The 20,820-nt window shown below is 37.7% G+C and overlaps 1 protein-coding gene across 1 annotated transcript in view; it reads left to right on the top strand.

The window, feature by feature from the left end:
- LOC105749262 (chondroitin sulfate proteoglycan 4-like) overlaps positions 1-20,820 on the top strand; it is an 81,309-nt gene that overhangs the window by 47,498 nt on the left and 12,991 nt on the right. The window contains 1 exon segment of the mRNA XM_031965015.1: positions 5,110-5,276. Within this exon segment, the coding sequence (XP_031820875.1) occupies positions 5,110-5,276 (167 nt within the window).

Here is a 20,820-nt window from a genome sequence, read left to right as displayed (position 1 = left end):
GTCCGTGAAATATGATGATAAGAATATTTGATGTTTTGAGTTTAAACTTATATAAAAATTTTAAACTTATATGGATTCAAGCCTATAAGTTTAAAAGTTTAAAATTTATACAGGTTTTAAACCCATATAGGGTTTAGGTTGCCCAATGGATAGAGCATGAGCCATTCAGAAAAACTTGAGTTTAAGTATGGCTTTAGACTTGTACAAGTCACTTTATCTGTCTGCCTCAGTTTTCTTCAAGTATAAAATGGGAATAATAATAGCACCTACTTCATGTGGTTGTTATAAGGATCAAATGAGATAACATTTTTAAAGTGCTTAAAGGTATAGCAATCTGCACATAGTAGACACTTAGTAAAAAACTTGTTTCCTTCCCTTTCTCTTATAGAATCCTCTTTGAGATTTTGTGAATTTGAAAACAAAAACAAAAAACAAATTTTGGGGGTGAAAGTGATTGTACCAAGTTGTTCTTTGTTTTTTGGGATTTTTAAAGGCTACTTTTCTATGTTCTAGACTTGTCTCCAATTTTTTTCTAGACCAGGGTTAGGGGGATTTAGTAATAGGAGTGAGCTTTTATTGATTTCTCATCTTGAAGGGAAGCATGGACTATGTCCCAGTGGATGGAGTTCTGGGCTTGGAATTGGGATGACCTAAATTCAAATACAACCTCACACACTTGACAAGTCACTTAACTGTGCCTCTGTTTTTTTTACCTATAAAATGGGGATAATAATAGCATCCACTTCCTAGGGTGGCTGTGAGGATAAAAATAAAATAATTTTAAATTTCTTTGCAAACCTTAAAGCATTACGTAAATGCTAACTGTTGTTATTAACAATCATTACTAGTTAACTCTGCATTTCTTACTCATTTGGTACCCTAAGTGCATCTAGTAATTCCCAGGAAATAATAGGGGTGAGATACCTGCTGAAATGTCATTTACCCTATTAGAATACATATTGATATACACATGTATTATGAATACATATTGATTGTCATAATAATAGATATTTACAAAATAGTATTCTTCATCATTAGTCCTCTGGAAGGATGGTTGGTCATTGGATTGGTCATAGGTCTTAAGTCTTTCCAAGTTAACAGGTACTTTGAAAAGATCTCCAAGAGGGAATGGGACATTGTAGCTAAACAGGCCTGGAAGGGATTGTTCTTGTTGACTGATTATGTGCAGGTAGAGTCCTTGTACTCTCAGGTACTCAGGTAAATGAGCGCATTGCTTGGGGTCCTCAAACTTTTTAAATAGGGGGCCAGTTCACTGTCCCTCAGACTGTTGGAGGGCTGGACTATAGTAAAAACAAAAAGGTTGTTTTGTGGACCTTTAAATAAAGAAACTTCATAGCTCTGGGTGAGGGGGATAAACGTCTTCAGCTGCTGCATCTGGCCTGCGGGCGTAGTTTGAGGACCCCTGGAGCCTTGGGGTAACCCAGCCAGTATGTGGCAGCTGTAGGTCTCGATTGGAGACCTTCCCGATCACTGACTATACTTTGCTTCTTCTCGATGTCTTACCTGGCAGATAAGGAGCTCTCAGGCCATTCACCCACCTGGTGTGGATACGAGCTTAGGTTAAAAGTAGTTTGGACCCTTAATGTGGTCTTAGGAGGCAAGAGAGGGAGAAAAGTGAGTATGTTACAAAGGAATAAGGGAAGAAGAAACAACAGGTTAATGGAGTTTTAAGGATTGCAGAGTGCTTTACATTCTTATTTGTTCCTCATTAGAACCCCATGAGATAAGTGCTATTATTATCCCTATTTTACATAGAAGGAGACTGGGGCTGTGTACTTGTGAAGTAGGTTGTCCAGAGTCTAATGGCCTATGGCTAATGTGGTCATGGTGGGATTTGAAGCGTCTGTCCTGACTCTGAGTCCAGTGCTCTATCCACTACACCCCCTGTTTCTTTACCAAGATTTCCTGACTTCAAATCAGAATTCTGTGATTGCTGGTATGGACACTCTTAGAGAATAAGGGGGGGTTCAGGAGAACTTGGCAGCCACTTGTTTTAGGATGGATTATCCTTCTTCCCAACATTTGGCAAATACTATGTTTTAAGAATTCTGACAGTTTATAATATAGCTCTTTACACAGACATGCACAAAATGCAGAAGCACAGACATAGCAAAAGACACCCGAGTAAACAAATTCTCTAGAAAAGGAGGTTCTTAATCTGGGACTCTTTAGGATTTAGGAGAGCTGTGAATTTGAATGGGAAAAAATTATCCTTATTTCCTCAAATCTTTAAAAATAAATAGAATTTCTTTTAGTAATTTAAAAACATTTTCTTAAGAAAAGGTCCAAGGCTTTACCTAACTGCCAAAGGGATCTATTACACAATCCCTCCCCCCTCTCATTCTCTTTTTCCTTTTCTCTCTTTGTTTTTCTGTTTCTCTCTCTTTCTGTATATATATGTTATATATATATATATACACATACATACATATATGTATATATGGAGATAGACAGATATTAAGAACCCCTTGTCTAAGCTAGAGCTTTAACTGCCCAGAGGTCTCGGCTTATCCTGTTAAGCCCTCCAAGAAATGTTTGCAGGATATGGCATTTAGATCAATCAACAAGTATTTTCAGATCACCTAGTGTGCACACAGCTCCCACAAAAGGCCTTTTTTAAAAAATAGCTTTTTATTTTCAAAATATGTGCAAAGATAGCTCTCAATATTCACTCCAGCAAAACCTTGAGCTCCTTATTTTTCTCCCTCCTTTCTGTCCACCCCCTCTCCTAGACAGCAAGCAATCCAGTATAAAGGCATTATTCTTACAAAAGAAAAAAGTGACTAAAATCTTGACTCTGTTAAGAGAGATGTTACATCCCATCTATCTTGCAATGTTCTAGATTCCATTTGGTATCCATTTAGCCATCAACTGGGAGGCTAGAGGGCAGGTTCTAGCCACCTTGGGCCTAGAATCAGGAAGACCTGCCCTCTAGCTATGATGGGGACCTGCAGGAGTGACTTTAGCAGGTTCTGGAGACCTCTAGTTCCTTTTTTCACTTCACATTTATTTGCCCCAAATGACTTTGAAGTTTTAAGGAAGGACAAAGAAAGAGGTGCTTCCAGTGACAGGGTCACCCCGCAGTTTGGACATGCTAAGACTGTCTTCTAGATATTCCTCAGGGAAAGTATTACCTGCTCTAGGTGGTGGTTCTGTTTGTCAGAGTCCAGATCCTATTGGGAATCAGGCCCAGACATCCTTTTCTCTCCAACTTGCTACAGTCAAAACAGGAAAAAAAAATTTTCTACTTGACATTTCCCTCCCGTTGATTTCTCTATTATCCTTTATTTCTACCTGTAGCACGCTGCCTTGGTGTTCTGGTTGGTACAGACAAGGCAAAAAAAATTAAATTTTAAATTTCAGAAAGATGGATCTCTATGTAGCTAGAGCCCTGGGTCTGGAGTCAGGGGAGCCTGAGTTCTGTTTTCACCTTAGACACCTTACAGGCTGTTTGATATTGGGCAAGTCATTTAACATCTCTTTGCTTCAAATTATGTTAAATGAGAATGATAATAGCACCTACCTCCAGGGCTTTTGTGGAGTATCAAATACTGCCTGGCACATAGTAGGTGCTTATTTAAATACTTGTTTTCTTCCCTTGGGTTGGATGGGAGAAGAAGAGGGAGAATAAGAAACAGGTAAAAGGATTTCTTTTTAGTTTAAAAAAAAAAAAAAAGACTGAAAAGATTATTCTGAATTTTAAAGGAAGGGTTCAATTTAAGAGAAAAACTTTCTTTTAAAGTACAGTTAATTTTTTAAAATAAAAATCAGAGCTATTTTAGTTTCTTTAGCTTGATGAATAATATGATTGACTATTCAATAAATGTTCACATAAAATAAAATAATTCCTTGAGGGCACACCATAATGAAACATGCTGCACATGTCCGAGTCAGCTCCATAGCTTAGGGACTGCTTTAGAAACCCCTGCCAAGAAACGTAGGGAGTTCTGCTTTTACAGGCTGCTACAGGCAGCTTGGGGGTGGGGGATGGGAGAGGCTGTGCCCTCATCAAGGTTATTGGCAACAGCTGCTGCCTCCCCTGCCCTGCAGATCAATTGTCCTGACTTGATGATTGTGGTAACAATTAGTGTGATAGGGAGACAGAGGGGAAAATGCAAGTGGGTTGATTCTCTTGGTGTCCTTCCTTCTGCCCAATTCCTAGGACTGGAATAATGACTTGGGTGGATGTTTAGGAAGCATAGAATTCAGACCTGTTTTGACTTTGTGAAACTTGGCTTTGGGGCACGGAGCCACGTGGGACTGCCCTGCCTCCTCAAGACACCCTTTTCTAATTCTTGCCCCCATCCATTCTGAAGGCCTGCAGATGGCAGTGGATTCCAGGGTTTAAGGCGCAGGAAGCAGATCGAACTAGTGTGAAGGTTCTAACCAGCAGAGAGCAGGGGTATTTCCAAGCCTGTGATATTTCCAGCCCTCACTCCTGGCCTCCATCCCCTGAAGTTAACTCTCCATCCAATAAAATCCCCATCCCCATTTAACTTCCTCAGAAATGCCATTTTTAAAGGAGGACTGAGAAATGTTTAGAAGGCTCCAGCCCCCATCTACCCTGTAGTATGCTAATAGCCTCTGTCCTGTTTTAGGCTCTTAGATTTGTGGTTAGATTTAAGCAACAAGTCTGGCCATCCCTACACAGTGCGAAACACTTCTCCCTTGAATTAAAGTGGCTAATGAGATGATGAACCTAGACTAGACTATCATTTAAAAACTTTGTTAATGGCATTAAGATTGGTCAACTGGTGCTTATAGAGCACCTACTGTGTGTACAATTCCCATAAGGGACATTACTTGTACAAAGGAAGAAAGAGGCTGAAACCTTGGGCTGTTTGTTGAAAGGTGTGAATGCTGGTTACTAAGTAAGGCACAGAAGGATGGTGATGTCCCTTTACTGATGAAATCACAACTCCTTGAAATACTGGAGCAGAGATGCCTTCTTCAGAGAGGCAAAAGGATATTTTTCCTGATTCTGAGAATAAGAGAACGGTCTGGATCATCCAGTATGGGCTTTTTAGAGGGAGCACTAGCATGGCCCAGCTTATTTACTCTACATTTTTATCTTGGTTTGTCTCTTAGGCTCCACCAAACCCATTACATCTCATGTCCTGAAAGCTGTGACCAATGATGGGGTCGGTGTGGGAAACCGAACAGTCACTTTCACAGTTCTGAGCCCCCCAAAACTTGGGAGGCTCGTTAGACTGGACAGTGACACACGGGATGTTTCTGCATTTACACAACAGGCGGTAAGTATCCTGACTCTGATGTGACCCTACTCTGATGGAAGATGGGGAGTGGGACTTGGCCATTGTCCCTCTTCCTCTTTCCATGCTTTTAGAACTCACTAAGACTTCCTATGGCACAGAATGGTTAAAATGAGAATTTGAGGTCTGTTTTTAGTGGCAATAGGAAGGCAAGTGGTTTGGCACTGTTAAAAAAAAAAAAAACAAATGTAGATGCTTAAGTATGGAGAAAGCATGTGTCATGGTTGAGATACAGTTCATAGCCAGATTTTTACCCAATTTAAACAAATTTCCCTTGGAGAAATATTTTTACTTCTCTGAGCTACCATTTTCTTCTTCATCATCATTATTACCATCATCATCATTGTCATCATTATCATTCTAGCTGCTATAACAATTATAATTTTAAATGTTGTATGCTATATATATTTTTATTTATAATTTTGTTTAATTATAATTTTAAGAACAGTTAATTATTATAGTAGCTAAATTTCATATAACTCTTAAAGACTGCAAAGTGTTTTACAAATATTATCCTGCATCATCCTCACAACACCTCTGGGAAGTTGCTGTTATTATTATCCCCATTTTGTTGATGAGGAAATTGAGGCAGGTAGAGTTTAAATGCTTTGTCCAGGGTTATACAGCAAGTGTCTGAGGCTGGATTTGAAATCAGATCTTTCTGCTTAAAAATCCGTTGTTCTACCAATGGTTGCACCATGGTAAAAGGTAGAGTTTCTTCCGAGGTCCATTATAGTTCTAAGATTCTATGATTCTAAGAAGAATGCTTTAAAAGGGGCATAAGGGATTTGGTTGGTTTTCCAGCCACATTGGGAACCTGTAGACAGATTATGCTTTCATGTGATTTTATTGTTAGGCATTCTTATGTGAAGAGCTATGTGAAATCTGAAGGGTTTATATCACACATAGAGAAGCATTGTGATCTGTTAGAAGGACTTCTGGGCTAAGTAAGGATCATGAGACCCAGGTTTGAATTCTGACTTTAACATGTCTTAGCTCTGCAACTATGAATAAGTCGTGTAATTTATTTATAATTCATCTTCCTCAACTGTAAGGCAGGTAAGTGAATAGAGTTCTGGGCTTGGGGTGAGGAAGACTGACTTTCCTGAATTCAAATCTGGCCCCCTCAGAGATTTACTAGCTGTGTGATCTGAACAAGTGATAGTCTGCTTCAGTTTCCTCATCTGTAAAATGAGGTGGAAAAAGTAAATGGCAAACTACCCCAGTACATATGCCCTCAAAAGCACACAAATGAAGTCATAGGAAAGCAGGCAAAACTGAAATGATTGTAAAACGAGATTAATAATTCTCACACTGCCCACTCTGCAGGGTTCTTGTGAGAAAAACATTTCGGAAACCTTAGAGCTATATATAAACATGAATGATTATTGTGATTTAAAAGATAACTGAATTTTAAGGGGAAATATATTTTTCCTTTCTTGATGTGTTTACTTTTCAATTCTGAAATGTTCTCACTGTTGGCCTGTGAATTGAATAAACAGCAGAAGGAAAAGATGTAAATTAAATGCTGTTTGAGTGAATGTGAAATTGAACAAAAGTAATAGATTTTTACCGCATGCCCACCTTTGACCTTGGAGCGGCCCCTGCTCAGGCTGATATGGCAGAATTCAGTTTGTCTTTGGCTTCCCCATTGCCTTTGTTGGCAATGTATTTAGGGAGCAGGTCATATGGTTGGCAGAGACACCAAGTGTGAGACTGAGATGAGGAAGTATCAGTTCTGCACTCGCAAAGAGAAATGAGTGTTGTAATACAAACCACATTATGTCATGAGATTAAGGGGGTATCAGCCACTCAGAATGGAAGCCTTGGTTACTTTGGCTTTATTCTAGTTGATGCTTCAAATGCAATAAAAAACAAAAACATTAATGTATATTGGATTACTTGCCATCTGGGAGAGGGATGGGGAGGAGGGGAAAATTTGGAACACAAAGTTTTGCAAGGGTCAATGTTGAAAAATTATCCATGCTTATGTTTTGAAAATAAAAAGCTTTAATAAAAAATAAAGGAAATGAAGCTAGAAAAAACAAACAAATATAATGTATAGAGCAGCTTGCAAGTTACAAAGCACTTTCCCATCCATTATCTCATTCTGTCCTTATAACAAACAGCTCTGTGAGGGAGTCATCCCCATTTTACAGATGAAATAGATGAATCTCACAGAAGTTATGTTACTTGCTCATGGTTACCCAGCTATTAAGTGATGGTAGAACCATTATCTGAACCTGTGTCATTTGTCTACAATGAACTTCTCCCTGCACTTCATCTAAGAGACTTAGGTAAATATGCAGTACTTGGAGAAGACATTCCTCCCCACCACTAATAAGAAGAATAATGACTGAAATGGGTTATTGATGCCCACTGTTAGGGATCCCAGGTCACATATATCCAGATTTCCCAGGAAGTCTTGTTGGCTCTAGGAATTCACAAGGCATTGGTAAATAGGGGAAATGGACTCCACAAAGAGTCAGGCACAAATGAAAAACTCCTTGTTCAGTTTTTCATTTGTGCCTGACTCTTTGTGACTCCATTTGGGGTTTTCTTGGCAAAGATACTGAAGTGGTTTTTCACTTCCTTCTCCAGCTCATTTTAAAATAAGGAAACTGAGGCAAACACAATTAAGGGATTTCCCCAATAAATGAGTCCCCTAGGCTGCTTAAAGATTTCAGAAGGAACTTGAGCCTTAATCTAAACAGCAAGGATTTATTCCACACCTATTGTGCCTGCCATTTTGCTGTACTGACTGGGGTGATGGGTAGTGGTGGAGAGAATATATAAATACTTTGTTTATATAGTGCTTTCAGATTTACAAAACACTGTACAGATATTATTTCATTTGATTTTCACAACAAATGGGAGGTAAGTGCTATTCTTCATTTTATAGATGAGGAAATGGGGCAGACAGAGGTTTAATGACTTGCACTTGAAGTGTCTAGGGCTGTATTTGAACTCGGGTATTCTTTGACTTCAGGTCTAATGTTTTGTCACTGAAACATCAGCTGCTTCTCAGTATAAGTATTGAAATGTATTTTAGAATTTATAGGAACATTAGATTTTAAATTTATAGTTGGAAGGAACCTTCTTCTTCAAACCCCTTGAGAAAACTGTCACAAATAACTAGGTGACTTCATTTAGTTCAACTTCTGCCTGAAGTAATATGGTATGTCAGATGAGTGGTCCATTAGGCATAAGTTGAATATTTCTACCGTTGATAAACTCATTACCTTCCAAGACATCCCGTAGCCTTTTTGGATTTTTCTACATATTAGGAACTTTTCATGAGAAAAATACTTCCTAAATTATAAAGTACTGTAAAAATGTTAGTTATCATTTTTGTTATTATTAGAATCACATTATCCCAAATGGATCCCAGACAAGAATTTCTTCTATAACATACCTTGCAAGGTCATCCAGCCTTTGATACCCTTGGCTTCCTGAGATAACTCATTCTGCTTTCGAATAGCTGCAGTTGTTAGAAAGTTTTTCCTGACATTAAACTTAAATCCACCTCTCTGAAACTTCCTCTTCCTACTTCTGCCTGTTGGGACCAAGCAGAACAAGTCTAACCTCTATTTCACATGGATTCCAGATCCTTAAAGACATCTATCCTGTTTCCAGTAAGTCTAGTCTTCTCTAGACTAAACATCTCCAATTCTGAAGTACCTGGCTCTATCCTTATTTGTATCAGGAAAAAAAGACTGATATGCATAAAATAATTAGAAAAGTCAGTTGGTAAACATTTATTAAGTCTCTGCTATGGACCAACCATTGTGCTAAATACTAGAGATACAAAGAGAGAGACAAGAAAGTTTCTGCCCTTGAAGTTTACAACCTACTGAGGGAGACAAACAAATAGATACGTACAAACAAATCATATTCAGGACAGTTAGGAGGAAAGCAAAGCACGGAACAGCCTATAATCATTTGAAAATTTGTGCAGTGAAAATGCTGTTTGAGTGCTATAGAGAAGGGGTAGATCATTGACGTCTACCTTTTTCAGGAAGGTTTCTTTGGGACACAGAAACAGGGCTGCTCTGAGTGCACTTATGTGAATTCCTCAAGTGGCCATGTGGCCAAATGGGTGCTGGAAGACTGATGCTGGGGGAATTTGAGCTCTTATCTAGAAGGATCTGGTGGCACAATGGATGGAGTGCTAGACCTAGAATCAGGAGGACTCAATTTCAAATGTGGTCATGAACATTTCCTAGTTGTTTCATTCTGGGCAAGTCACTTAATTTCTGTTAACTCAATTTCATCTGTAAAACGAAGATAATAATAGCAACTGTCTCCTGGGGTTTTTGTGAGAATTAAATGAGTTAATTAATATTTGCAAAGCACTAAGCACAGTGCCTGGTGCATGGTAAGCTACATATTGCTGTTATTGTTACCTCATGGGCTTGTCACTCATCTACTATACTGTCAAGGCTAAATTATTAAACCATTAATTTCTAAATATCACAGGGTATTTTGAAGAACATCTTGTATCAAGTGCATTAAGTGTATTAAGTGCTGCCATAATAGTTTATTGGGGTATATGGAAATGTAATGACATATTTTTGTATTGTTTTATAAGAAAAAAAATAATCATTCTCCAAAATAATTATGTGGTAAGGTCTTGATGATGTGGTTTTGTAATGTCACAAAAGTCATTCAGTCTACAAGTCTATTGAGTGTATTAAGTACTGAGTCATAATACTTTATTGGGGTGAATGGAAATGTAATAACCTATTTTGTATTGTTTTATTAAAAAAATAATAATCATTTTCCAAAATAATTATGTAGTAAGGTCTTGATGATGAAGTTTTGTGATGTCATAAAAGTCATTCAGTCTACAGACATCTATCATGTGCTGGGAATACAGAAACAAAAATGAAGCAATTCTTGTCTGTCAAAGTGCTTGCATTCTCTTGGAGGAGATAACACATACATATATAAACATACACATGATATATATGAGGTAAATGCTGAGAGAAAGATACTGGTATCTGGAGGGATAAAGAAAGATTTAAACTGTGGGTCACAACCCCATATGGAGTCATGTAACTGAATGTGGGGATTGTGACAGATTTGTACAACAGAAAAGGTATCAAACATTCCACCAAGATTTAATTCTTTATGTAAAATTAAATAAGCGCATCCATTTCATTAGTATGCAAATTTGCTTTCATCTTTAATGAATGGTAAAATTATATGTAAGTCAAAGAGTTTTTTGAAAATTAATTTATGATTTATTATCAGTAAATTTTTTATTTGCTTATCTATTTTATATAACTATAGGCCTGGGTTTGCCTAAAAATTTCTTGGACCAAAAGAGGTCATGAGTGGAAAAACTTAAGGAGCCCTGATATGGAAGACAGCACTTGTAGAAACTGAGATTCTAAGGAAGGGAAATGAGAAGGGAGGACATCCCTAGCCGAGGGAGACCGAGTGTAGAAACATGGAAAGGGGAGATGCCGGTATTGTATATGGGGAATAAACAAGGCCATTTTCTAATTAAGAGGTTTATGGATGGTGGTATGGTAGCTAGGGGAAAGTATTTTAAGAGATACTAATTGAACCTGTCATGATACTCATAATTACTGAATACAGGCTGGAAGAAGGTAGTCTAGGAAAGACTTAATTAGGCAGTCAGCTCAGCTGAGCCTGAAGTTTAGAAGGAGCTGATACAGTGGAGGAAGCAAATTGATTCATCTCTAAGAGCCTTCCTCCCCCATTCCCATGATCTTCTTTGACCTTTGTTTTTTTGTTTTTGTTTTCCTGTTTTTAGTTAATTTATATTCTTTTAACTTCTCCAGCAGAGAAAAGAGAGAGAGAGATAGGGGGGAGTCAAGGCTGGTAGGGTTAGCAGTATCTAACATACACGTGCTTTAAGTATCCCAGTGTTCCTTATTGTTGCCAACCTTTCTGTCCAGTTCCTCCTTTCCCGCTTGCCCTGATATGTGCCCTTGAACTTAAGTTCTACTAGGAAGTATTAGCCACTAACTATAGAACTTACTTGTTTCTTCCTTTCACTACCTTGTGATTTGTGGCCCTGAAAATGTTACGATTCTTAATAAGTCCCATCAGATCAGAAGCATTCCAGGTTACATTTTTTTTCTGATGTGCCTCAGGGTTTCATGGCCCCAGTGTACCTGCAAGGACACCTGCAGACTCCTTCCTTACTCTTCTCATAGTCAGTCAGTCAATAGGCCTTTGCTAAGTGTCAGGTTTTCATGTGTACACACATACATTACACATAAACACTCACACATTTCTTTGCTCTCTGATACCTGCGAGTGACACTTAATACTGGTGTAAAGAAATATATACTAATAATACATTTTTTCCTTGTATCTTAGTAATCATAGCTGTTAACTTTATTAATTCTCTTAATAAGTTCATACTTATTTTAAAGTTTCCTTCCTGTTACCTTCTCATTTATCTCCTTACTTCCCATCTTATATCTTCCCCTTCTGTCATCTTTCCTTGGATTTATTTTGCCTTCTCTCCCTTTCTCCTTTTCTTTCCTCTTTCTTTCACTCTATCTTCTTCTGGTCTCTTCTTCCTTCTCTCTTTCCCCTTCTCTCCTTTTTTCCTAGCCTCTTTCCTTTTTCTCTCCCTTTTCTCCCTTTTATTTTCTTAGTCTCTTTTTTCTCCCTTTCCCCTTCTCTCTTTTTTCTTCCTAACCTTTTTTTTCCCTTTTTACTCTTTCCTCTCCCTCCTCTCTGTCATCTCCTAGTCTCTTATCTTTTTTCTCCTTTTCTTCTCTCCTATAATTTTCCCCATCCTTTTTTTCTTTTTTCCCCTTTTTTCTCCCTCTTTTTTCCTTTCATCTTCTCCTAACCCTTCCTGCCTTCTCACTCCCTTAATCCTCTCTTCCTGATAAACTGGATGATGAGAAATTAGAGCTGGATATCTAAATTTAAGAATTGTCTGCAGAAAGGAAGTAAAAAGACCAAAAATCGCCAACAGAGAGAGAGTGTGTGTGTAGAGACAAAGGAGAACAGTCCAGTACTGAACCTTGAGGGCCATCCATGCTTTAAGGAGTAGAAGGTAAGGCATGGATGATGATCCAGCAAAAAGAGACTGAAAAGAAAAGTTACATACATGTAGATGAGGAAAGAAGAAAAAACAGGGTTATGGAAGCCAAAGGAATACAAAGTCACCAGGGGGTGGGGGTGGGGGTGGGGGTGCCCAATAGTGTGTAAAGTGCAAAAATATCAGAGAGAAAAAAAAAAAGATCGTGGGATTGAGAAATGAAGTCAGTCATGCACTGGTGGCTTCTCAGAGGATACTTTTCAGTAAGAATAGTAGGAAGTAGAGGCAATTCTGATATTATGTAAGGTCCCTTCCAGCACTTAATTATTTTTTTTGGCCCTAAAAGTAAGGTTTTAATAATGGGAATAAATAATAGAGATGGCTAACAGTGCAAATAATGTTTGAGGAAAATTGTGAAAATATTTCCTCTAGAAATCCCCCAAAACTTTAAAGTTGTAGAAGAAAAGAATTATTGGGAGGTAAGGCACAAAAAATTTCAAGAGAGATAAACCACAAAGTACATGTTAACAAAGAAGACATTTGAGTTTAATTTTAATAGTATGGTAATGTATATTACATAGGATCTGTGTTTGAGAATATATAGTGTATTCGTCAGCAAAGTGGATTTCTTTTAACTATTGTGTTGCGGGTGGATAATTAGTCTTTTCCTCTTCCCTCCCTTCCCATTCTCCTCCTTTGTTCCCTTGTCTCCTTTTTGCCAGCAGATGGAAATGCTAATCTTTTCCTGATGTCTGTGGTTTCGTGGCCTGTGTCAAATAATGCTGTAGTTGCCACCCACTTTTTAACTTTATCCCTTTTTAAAGTCATCCCTTTTACAGTGTTTGCTACAGGCCTTTGTAAGCTGGATAATATTTTAGCAGTGAGAGAAATGGTAGAGTAGGTTCTTTAGTAATGTTGGTGATGGTAAAGGTGCCCAGAACATTTTAGCTTAAATTAATCAAAAAGTAAGTAGTAAATACCTATTAACTGCCCAATCTCCCTCACTGATGAAGCAAAAATAGCACCCATGAAAGAAATGGTGAGCAATCAGTTGCTATCTGGGGGTGGTGTTCACTATAATTGTGAAATGAGTTAAGATTCAGCAGTACTAAGTTACTTTGTCAATTTTTCCCCTCTTACAGATTCATTGATTATATATATTATAGTGAAACCATTCAGAAACCTACTAAACATTTGCCTCATAATTCATAGGAAAATATTCATAGATTTGAAGACGAAAGAGAGCAACTGAAACTCAGTTTCTTAGACAACTGACTTGTAATAATTACACTTAATTGTAATAATTACACTTAAGCATCGCTCAGTAGTCTTGGATTCTACAATTCAAAGCTTAATGAGACAAAATTAATGACTACACATACACAGGAGTAGATGGGTCCAGTCACCTGTACAAAAACTTTGTCCTCTGGAAATTATGTATTGTTGTTATGTGAATAGATGTCTAATGATAATCCAGATATAGAATCCTACAGTGTTTAAGTTGGAAGTTCATCTTATCCAGTATTTCTATGGTTATAGATGAAGAACTAGTATCTGAAAGGATAAAGTAACTTGTCCAATGTGAGTGAGTAGAACAGAATTAGGGCTAAAATTCACATCTCCTAATTTCCATTCTGGTGCTCTTCACTCTTGGGTATGAGAGACTCCCTCTTTTATTAAAAGACTTTATTAGAGCTAGAGGGGACCTTGGAGGGGTAATTAGCTCAACACCATCATTTCACAGATGGAGAAACTGAGGCTCAGGAATGGATGGTGATGTATAGGTGATGATCCCTGAGGAAATATAATATAATATAATAATGGAGTCAGGACTTCTGACTCCAAATTTAGTATTCTTTCTACTCCAGCACCCTACCTTTCTGAAACTAAGGTTCAGAAAACATTGCCAGTTAAAGTTGTGTCTTACAGCAATCCCAATGCAAAAAAAATGAAGTGACATTTTTTTCCAGTTTGATTTGATTTTTCTTATGTGACAAAATAATTGTATAATTATCTTTTGGATTTAACATACATTTCTACCATATTTAACATACATTGGACTACTTGCCATCTAGGGGAGAGGGTAGGAGAAGGGGGAAAAATTAGAACACAAGGTTTTGCAAGGGTTAACATTGAATAATTATCCATGCATATATTTTGAAAAATAAAAAGCTTTAATAAAATTTTTAAAAAAAAAAATGAAGAGTGAAAGAAACCAACTGGAACAGGAGGTTCTGGAGATAGTCTGTCATATCACTAAGCCTATTGCTTACTCCCTTTGGAAATGTATTGGCTTCCACTGTCTCCATGGTAACTCTCCAGTTTGGGAACTACTGGCACAAACACATTGCCCTTGCCCCCCGTGGCTCATTGCATTTGGTATTCTAGTGAAATCTGGCTTGACCCTGTATAACCTCTGTTTGTTCTTTGTGATTAGGATTTGATCTATGCTCTCTCCCTAGGAGGGCTCTTCCCTGTTAATTCCCCTTAATCCCTGGCACACATAAGCTCTCAGAGGTTGGGGCCTTCTTAGCCAGTGATTGATAACTTTATTTCTCACCCTCCCCATACACATACATACACTCACACCCAGATAAACTCTTTCCTCCCCCATCACAGTAGCAGAGCTCCTGAGTCTCCCATGATGCTGTGGCCATAGTAGACCTGAGCACCAGCCACACTTTGGGGAACATTTGTAGGGTCTCATGAAAGACTGAGTGGTTATGGAGTTAGTTGTTTTCTCTACTGACAGCACAACTTGCTCTTAGGATCCTTTCACTAGAAAGGAAGACTACCTTCTGGGGTTTCTGTCTTAGGCAGAAATTTTAAGGAATTTTAATAATTTTTTAAAAATAAATTTAAAAAATTTTAAAAGATAAATGCAGATTGACATTCTCACAGCCCAATCCAAGGTAGCTTTTGTCTCATCTGGCAAGTATGTGCTGCCCATGGGGCCAGTTGCTGTCTAATGGGAAATACTCCTTATTGGACAATATGGAGGATTTCATGAGATTTATGAAACACACTGAAGTTTCCAGTCTTTATTCATAGGCAGTTAGGTGGCTCAGTGCTAGAGTGCTGGGCCTGGAGCTGTGTGATCCTGGGCAAGTCACTTAACTAAATGTGTCAGCCTTCATCCACCAGAGAAGGAAATGGCAAATCACTCCAGTATGTTCGTCAAGAAAACCCTGTGAACAGTGTGATCCATGGAATCACAAAGAGTTGGACGGGACTAAATGAACAATATACGGCGTTTAACCTCAGAATCCGGAAGGCCTGACCTGAGTCCTGAGTTTTAGGATGATGGGCCAGTCACTGTTAATCTCCAAGTGCCCCCAGGCGATTCTCTCAGGCCACATTGTAAAGTCAGTCTGTCTGCTTTGGTAGAGGAAGTTCCTTACATCAGTAAAGTCAGAAATTCCGTTAAAAAAACAACTACAGGCTATATATATAAGGAGCCAGGGACCATGGCAGATTATCTCCGCTCTTTCTGGATCCTAGGCCAGGTCTTGCTATAGCATTCCCCTGCCTGAATGGATCCCTTTTTGAAGGGTCAGGCTGTGGTGAAGTAACCCAGATAGAGATAGCCACAAACCTATCCTGAGGCTATCCAGTAGTGTACCTTCAGAAGAATCCCAGCATATCGTGGTCCCTCCAGCATTTGCCCATTGTGTCTATGGGTAGGTCAGTATGTGTCCGTACAGCCCAGAAGGTACCAGGTTACCTCAGTCCTGCTACCCAGCCATCCACAAACTGACCAGTCATGAGAATACCCTCTTTCCATCCAAACCCAGACTTATTGTTTTTGTTCCTGACTCTTAAAATTAAACATCCTTACAACTGTGTTGTCAGTCCCAGTTTTGTGAGACTTGGGGAGACCTCAACCAACTTTTTGGATTTGTTCTTCACTTTAACTGAAACTAAGTGCCTGTTTGTGACAGGATCAGTGTTTTCCTGACTCAGTTTCCCTTATTCCTTTTCCCCATCCCTGATTCTTCCCAGTTTCCTTGAAACAGCTTCCTGATGTGTGAACTTAAGGTCCTAGCCCCATATAGTTAGTGCCTTTTAGACTTGGCAGATATCTGAGTCACCAAGCCTTGATGACATACTGACCAGACATATTTCCAGATAGAGATAAAACAGGCTTCATTCCGAGAAACCAAGTCATTTTTGCTATATAGCCTTGTATTCTTTTTTTATGGTGATGCTTCTTTTTTTGAAATGATAGCTTTTTATTTTCAAAATATATACAAAGATAGTTTTCAACCTTCACCCTTCAAAATCTTATGTTCCAAAATTTTCTCCCTCTGCCCCTGTAACCTAATCAGCAAGTAATATTCTTGTTGTATCTCCTTACTGTGTTTAGACAAGTATACCCCCTTGTCCAGTGACTCAAGATTGCCTTATTTCAGCCCAATTTCAAATCTGAATGAAGAATTACAGCTAGAATCCTGTATGTGCCTGGTGATGATTGAAATGTTCCTGGATGCTCACTTTAGTTCTTATTGATGACCCAGGAGACCAGACTCCTGCATATTTAAGAGAGGGAATATTGAAAAGTACTCAGCCCACCTGGAGCCTGCCTCCTTCTATTCTGCCTAGGATTGCTATGGACCCACTTGGTGGTGTTCATGGCTACACATTTCTCCTAGCATCACTTAAAGCACTGCGTGGAATAGATTATCTAGCCACTTTGCCTTATATCCCCAGATGTAAACTCATAAGGGCCCTTGATACATATAGGGAATGGGGAAGAAAAACTGAGGATGGAAACCCATTTGAGAAGACATATGTTGTATGGATATGAAAACACATCTCAGCAGGATTCTGCCGTGGGTAACTGAGCCAAATGCAAGACCAGAAGTGTCATATTATGGTTCTGACTCATGTGGCCCACAACATTCTAAGCGCACCCCAGAATTAGGTTAAATTATAATTAAGAAATATTTAACAAAATAAATGCAAATACAATTTGTTGTTCATTTGTTTAGTCATATTTAACTCCTTGTGATTGACTGTAGATTTTGTTGGTAAAAATATTGAGTGGTTTGCCATTTCCTTCTCTATTGGATTAAGTTAAATAGAATTACTTGTAATTCTAATAATAAACACTTACTAGGTGATCCCATATGTCTGGAGCCAGATTTGAACTTGGGCCTTGTAGACGCCAGGCTCCATGTTTTATCCACTGCCTCAAAAATACAATAAAATATAAATAAAATTAGGTTTCAAATCTAAGTTAATATATGCCCCACAAGGATCATATAAACAGATATATGGATCAATGGCCCCCTTTTCTCTTTGACACAAGTGGGCTAAACTATGCTTTTAGTGTTGTAAAGCAGTGAAGTTTATCCCCATCTGTGCAATTTTGTGATTAACTTTGTCCTCGGGGCACCTATTACAGTGCCTGGATTTACTCATTGACTAGACCAGAGATTGCAAGAATTTCTGTAAAGGAACTACTAGAAGGGATTTGCTGAACTTCTGGTTTTCCCACCAGAACTCCAATACTGTTTGTCAGGAAAAGTGAGAAGTTGGACCTTTGCACGACAGTACAGCCATGAAAGCCGTCACAGTATGAAATTAATATTCCTTTCTCTTGATATTTATTCTACTATACCAGTTGACAGGGGTGCCACAGTTCACTTTTCCATGCCTGTTGCCCACTATATACTACACTATTACAAATTAGATATCTTAGGTGCTCCCTTCCGTACTTACTGTAAAATCTATGAAAATAATGTGGATTGATGGCTACTATGGAAATATGTTTTATATGACTTCATATGCATAATCAATATTATATTGCTTGCCTTCTCAAGAGATAGGATATGGATAAAATGGAGGGAGACATTTCAGAGCTTATTTACTTTATTTTTGCTGAGGCAATTGGGGTTAAGTGACTTGCCCAGGATCACACAGCTAGGAGGTCGGATTTGAACTCAGGTCCTCCTGACTTAAGGGCTAGCGCTCTATCCACTGCACCAACTAGCTGCCCCACAGAGCTTAATTTTTAAAGAATAAATGTTTAAAAAAAAGTTTTTTAATGTAATTGGGAAATATTTAATGAAATAAAGAAAAATGTATTTTAAAATAGTGTAATTTGCCTTTTAAACCCCAAATTATGCCTTTTTACATGAACAATATAAATTCCATCCCCAGTATTTCTCTGTATGTACTCAACTCTGTATCTGAGTGAGCTGAAAAGCTGTCTAGACCAACTTACAAAACATTTGCAAGCAACCAAAAGTCTACAAAAGGGAGGTCAACTACCAGAGTCCTGAAGGGATCTTGTCTGACTCTTATTTCCATAACCTAGGGACCAAGAAGGTTTTCCTGGTGAAAAGTCAGTCAATAGGTATTTTTCTAGCTCTTTTGTGCCAGGCACTATCAATACAAAGAAAGGCAAAGCATGATCCCTACTGTCAAGGATCTCATTTTCTAATAATCAACATTTATTAAGCACCTACTATGTGCCAGATATTATAGGGAGATCTATCTATCTATATGTATACACACACACACACACACACACAAGACATATTCAATGTAAACTGAAAGTAATCTCAGAGGGAAGGGGGGTAGAGTAGATGGTGGGAAAGATCTCCAGGATGTAGGTTTGAGGGCAGAAGGTGAAGGAAAGGAGGGAGAAAAGATAACAGGTAGCTTTTCTATCACTAATGATGAGTTCTATGGTCCTTACTCTGTACCTACTTAATATCCCTCCCTTTAGTCTTCACTATCCCAACCCCAATCTATGGAATCCTTCTCTGCCCAATAATTGAATATGGTTAAAAAGAATATATGTTTAAGAGGAACCTAAATATAGGGAGACATTAGAGTGTCTCCAGTACCATCTGTACTTAACACAGCCAGACTTACAGACCTGAAGAGAGGATATGAGAACCCACAGGTAACTTTCTGGAATTGGGAGCAGCTTTCCACCAAAGTTATCCCACTAAGCCATGACCTTGAATTCTGTGGATTTCTTCTAAGGAGAAGGAATGGTATTGATCCAAAGCTGAAGATCAAGAATAGGGTTCAGCAAGGTTTTGCAAAAGTGAATATTGGAACCTATTTTTGCATGTATTTGGAAAAAGCAACTATTTAAAAAAAAGAATAGGTTTCAATGAGCATATTATTACTTTAAAAGAATATCATCTGAATTAGGGAAACAACATGGAATAAAACAACTTGTCAGTGCTGCCTAATGCTTCCCTTTTTCATGTGTTTGCCCGGATTCCATGCTGACTTCCTGTCTTTGGTTTCATTACTGATTCAAACTTTCCTGATTCTTCTCCAGCCCCTTTGGATTTAAAATTTCAATGAACTATGGCTAGACCTAACATGGTTTTAACTTTGTTCCCCCTTAGGTTTGTTGTCATTTATAAATTTTTATTTCTACTACTATTTTTGGATATCATTTTTGGATATCACCTTTATTTCTCATTTTGATCTTCCTATAACAAAGAATTTTTTAAAAGGGGGAAACAAACAAGTTTGGCAAAACTAACTAAGAAAAAGTTTTCTATTGCATTTAGTGTTCCATGCCCATGAGTACTAATTTTTGCAAAGAATCATGGGAATCCAAAGAGATCATAAAAAAGGGGAAAGGACCCACATGTACAAAAATGTTTATAGCAGCTCTCTTTGTGGTAGCAAAGAACTGGAAGTTGAGTGAATGCCCATAAATTAAGAAATGACTAAACAAATTGTGGTATATAAATATAATGGAATACAGTTGTTCCAACAGAAATGATGAGCAAGCTGATTTCAGAAAAATCTGGAAAGATTTATATGCACTGATGCTGAATAAAGTATCAGTACTTTAGTATAGTACTGTATAGTATAGTATCAGTAAAGTATAGTACACAGTAATAGCAACATTATGTGATGATTAGCTTTGATAGTCTTAGCTCTATTTAGCAACACAATGATGGAAGACAATTCCAAAACATTTGTGATGGAAAATGCTATCTACATGTAGAGAAAAAAATAATGGAATCTGAATGCAGATCAAAATATACTATTTTCCCTTCTTTCGTTTTTTCTTTCTTATGGTTTTTATTTTTTCTTCTATTTCTTTCACAATATGACTGATATGGAAATACGTTTATCATGATTGTACGAGCATAACCTAAAAAAAAAAAAAAGGAATGTCAACATCTTAGAAGGAATAGTAGCAGACATACAGTAAACACTTAAATGATTTATTTATTAATAAAATTAAATTTAAAATACTAGTTCATAAAATCTATCAATAAAAATTAATGAAAATCAATAAATTAATGTTTATCAGGTAAATTAATGATAAAATAAAATTTATTAATAAAAATATTTATTGATAAAGATTTTTTAGATTTATTTTAAAATTAATATTTAATAAAATGTTATTAATAAATAAAAAAGAAGCAGGGGGATGAGAGAGGAGTGCCTTCTCTCTTTTCTTTAAGCTTATGCTAGTGTATTCAGTTTCCCAGCAGTCGGT

The sequence above is a fragment of the Sarcophilus harrisii genome, chromosome 1 (genome assembly GCF_902635505.1).
Source record: "Sarcophilus harrisii chromosome 1, mSarHar1.11, whole genome shotgun sequence".
Taxonomy (NCBI): Eukaryota; Metazoa; Chordata; class Mammalia; order Dasyuromorphia; family Dasyuridae; genus Sarcophilus; species Sarcophilus harrisii.
The sequence above is the reverse complement of the archived record's forward strand: the minus strand, read 5'-3'. Positions and strand labels throughout refer to the sequence as shown.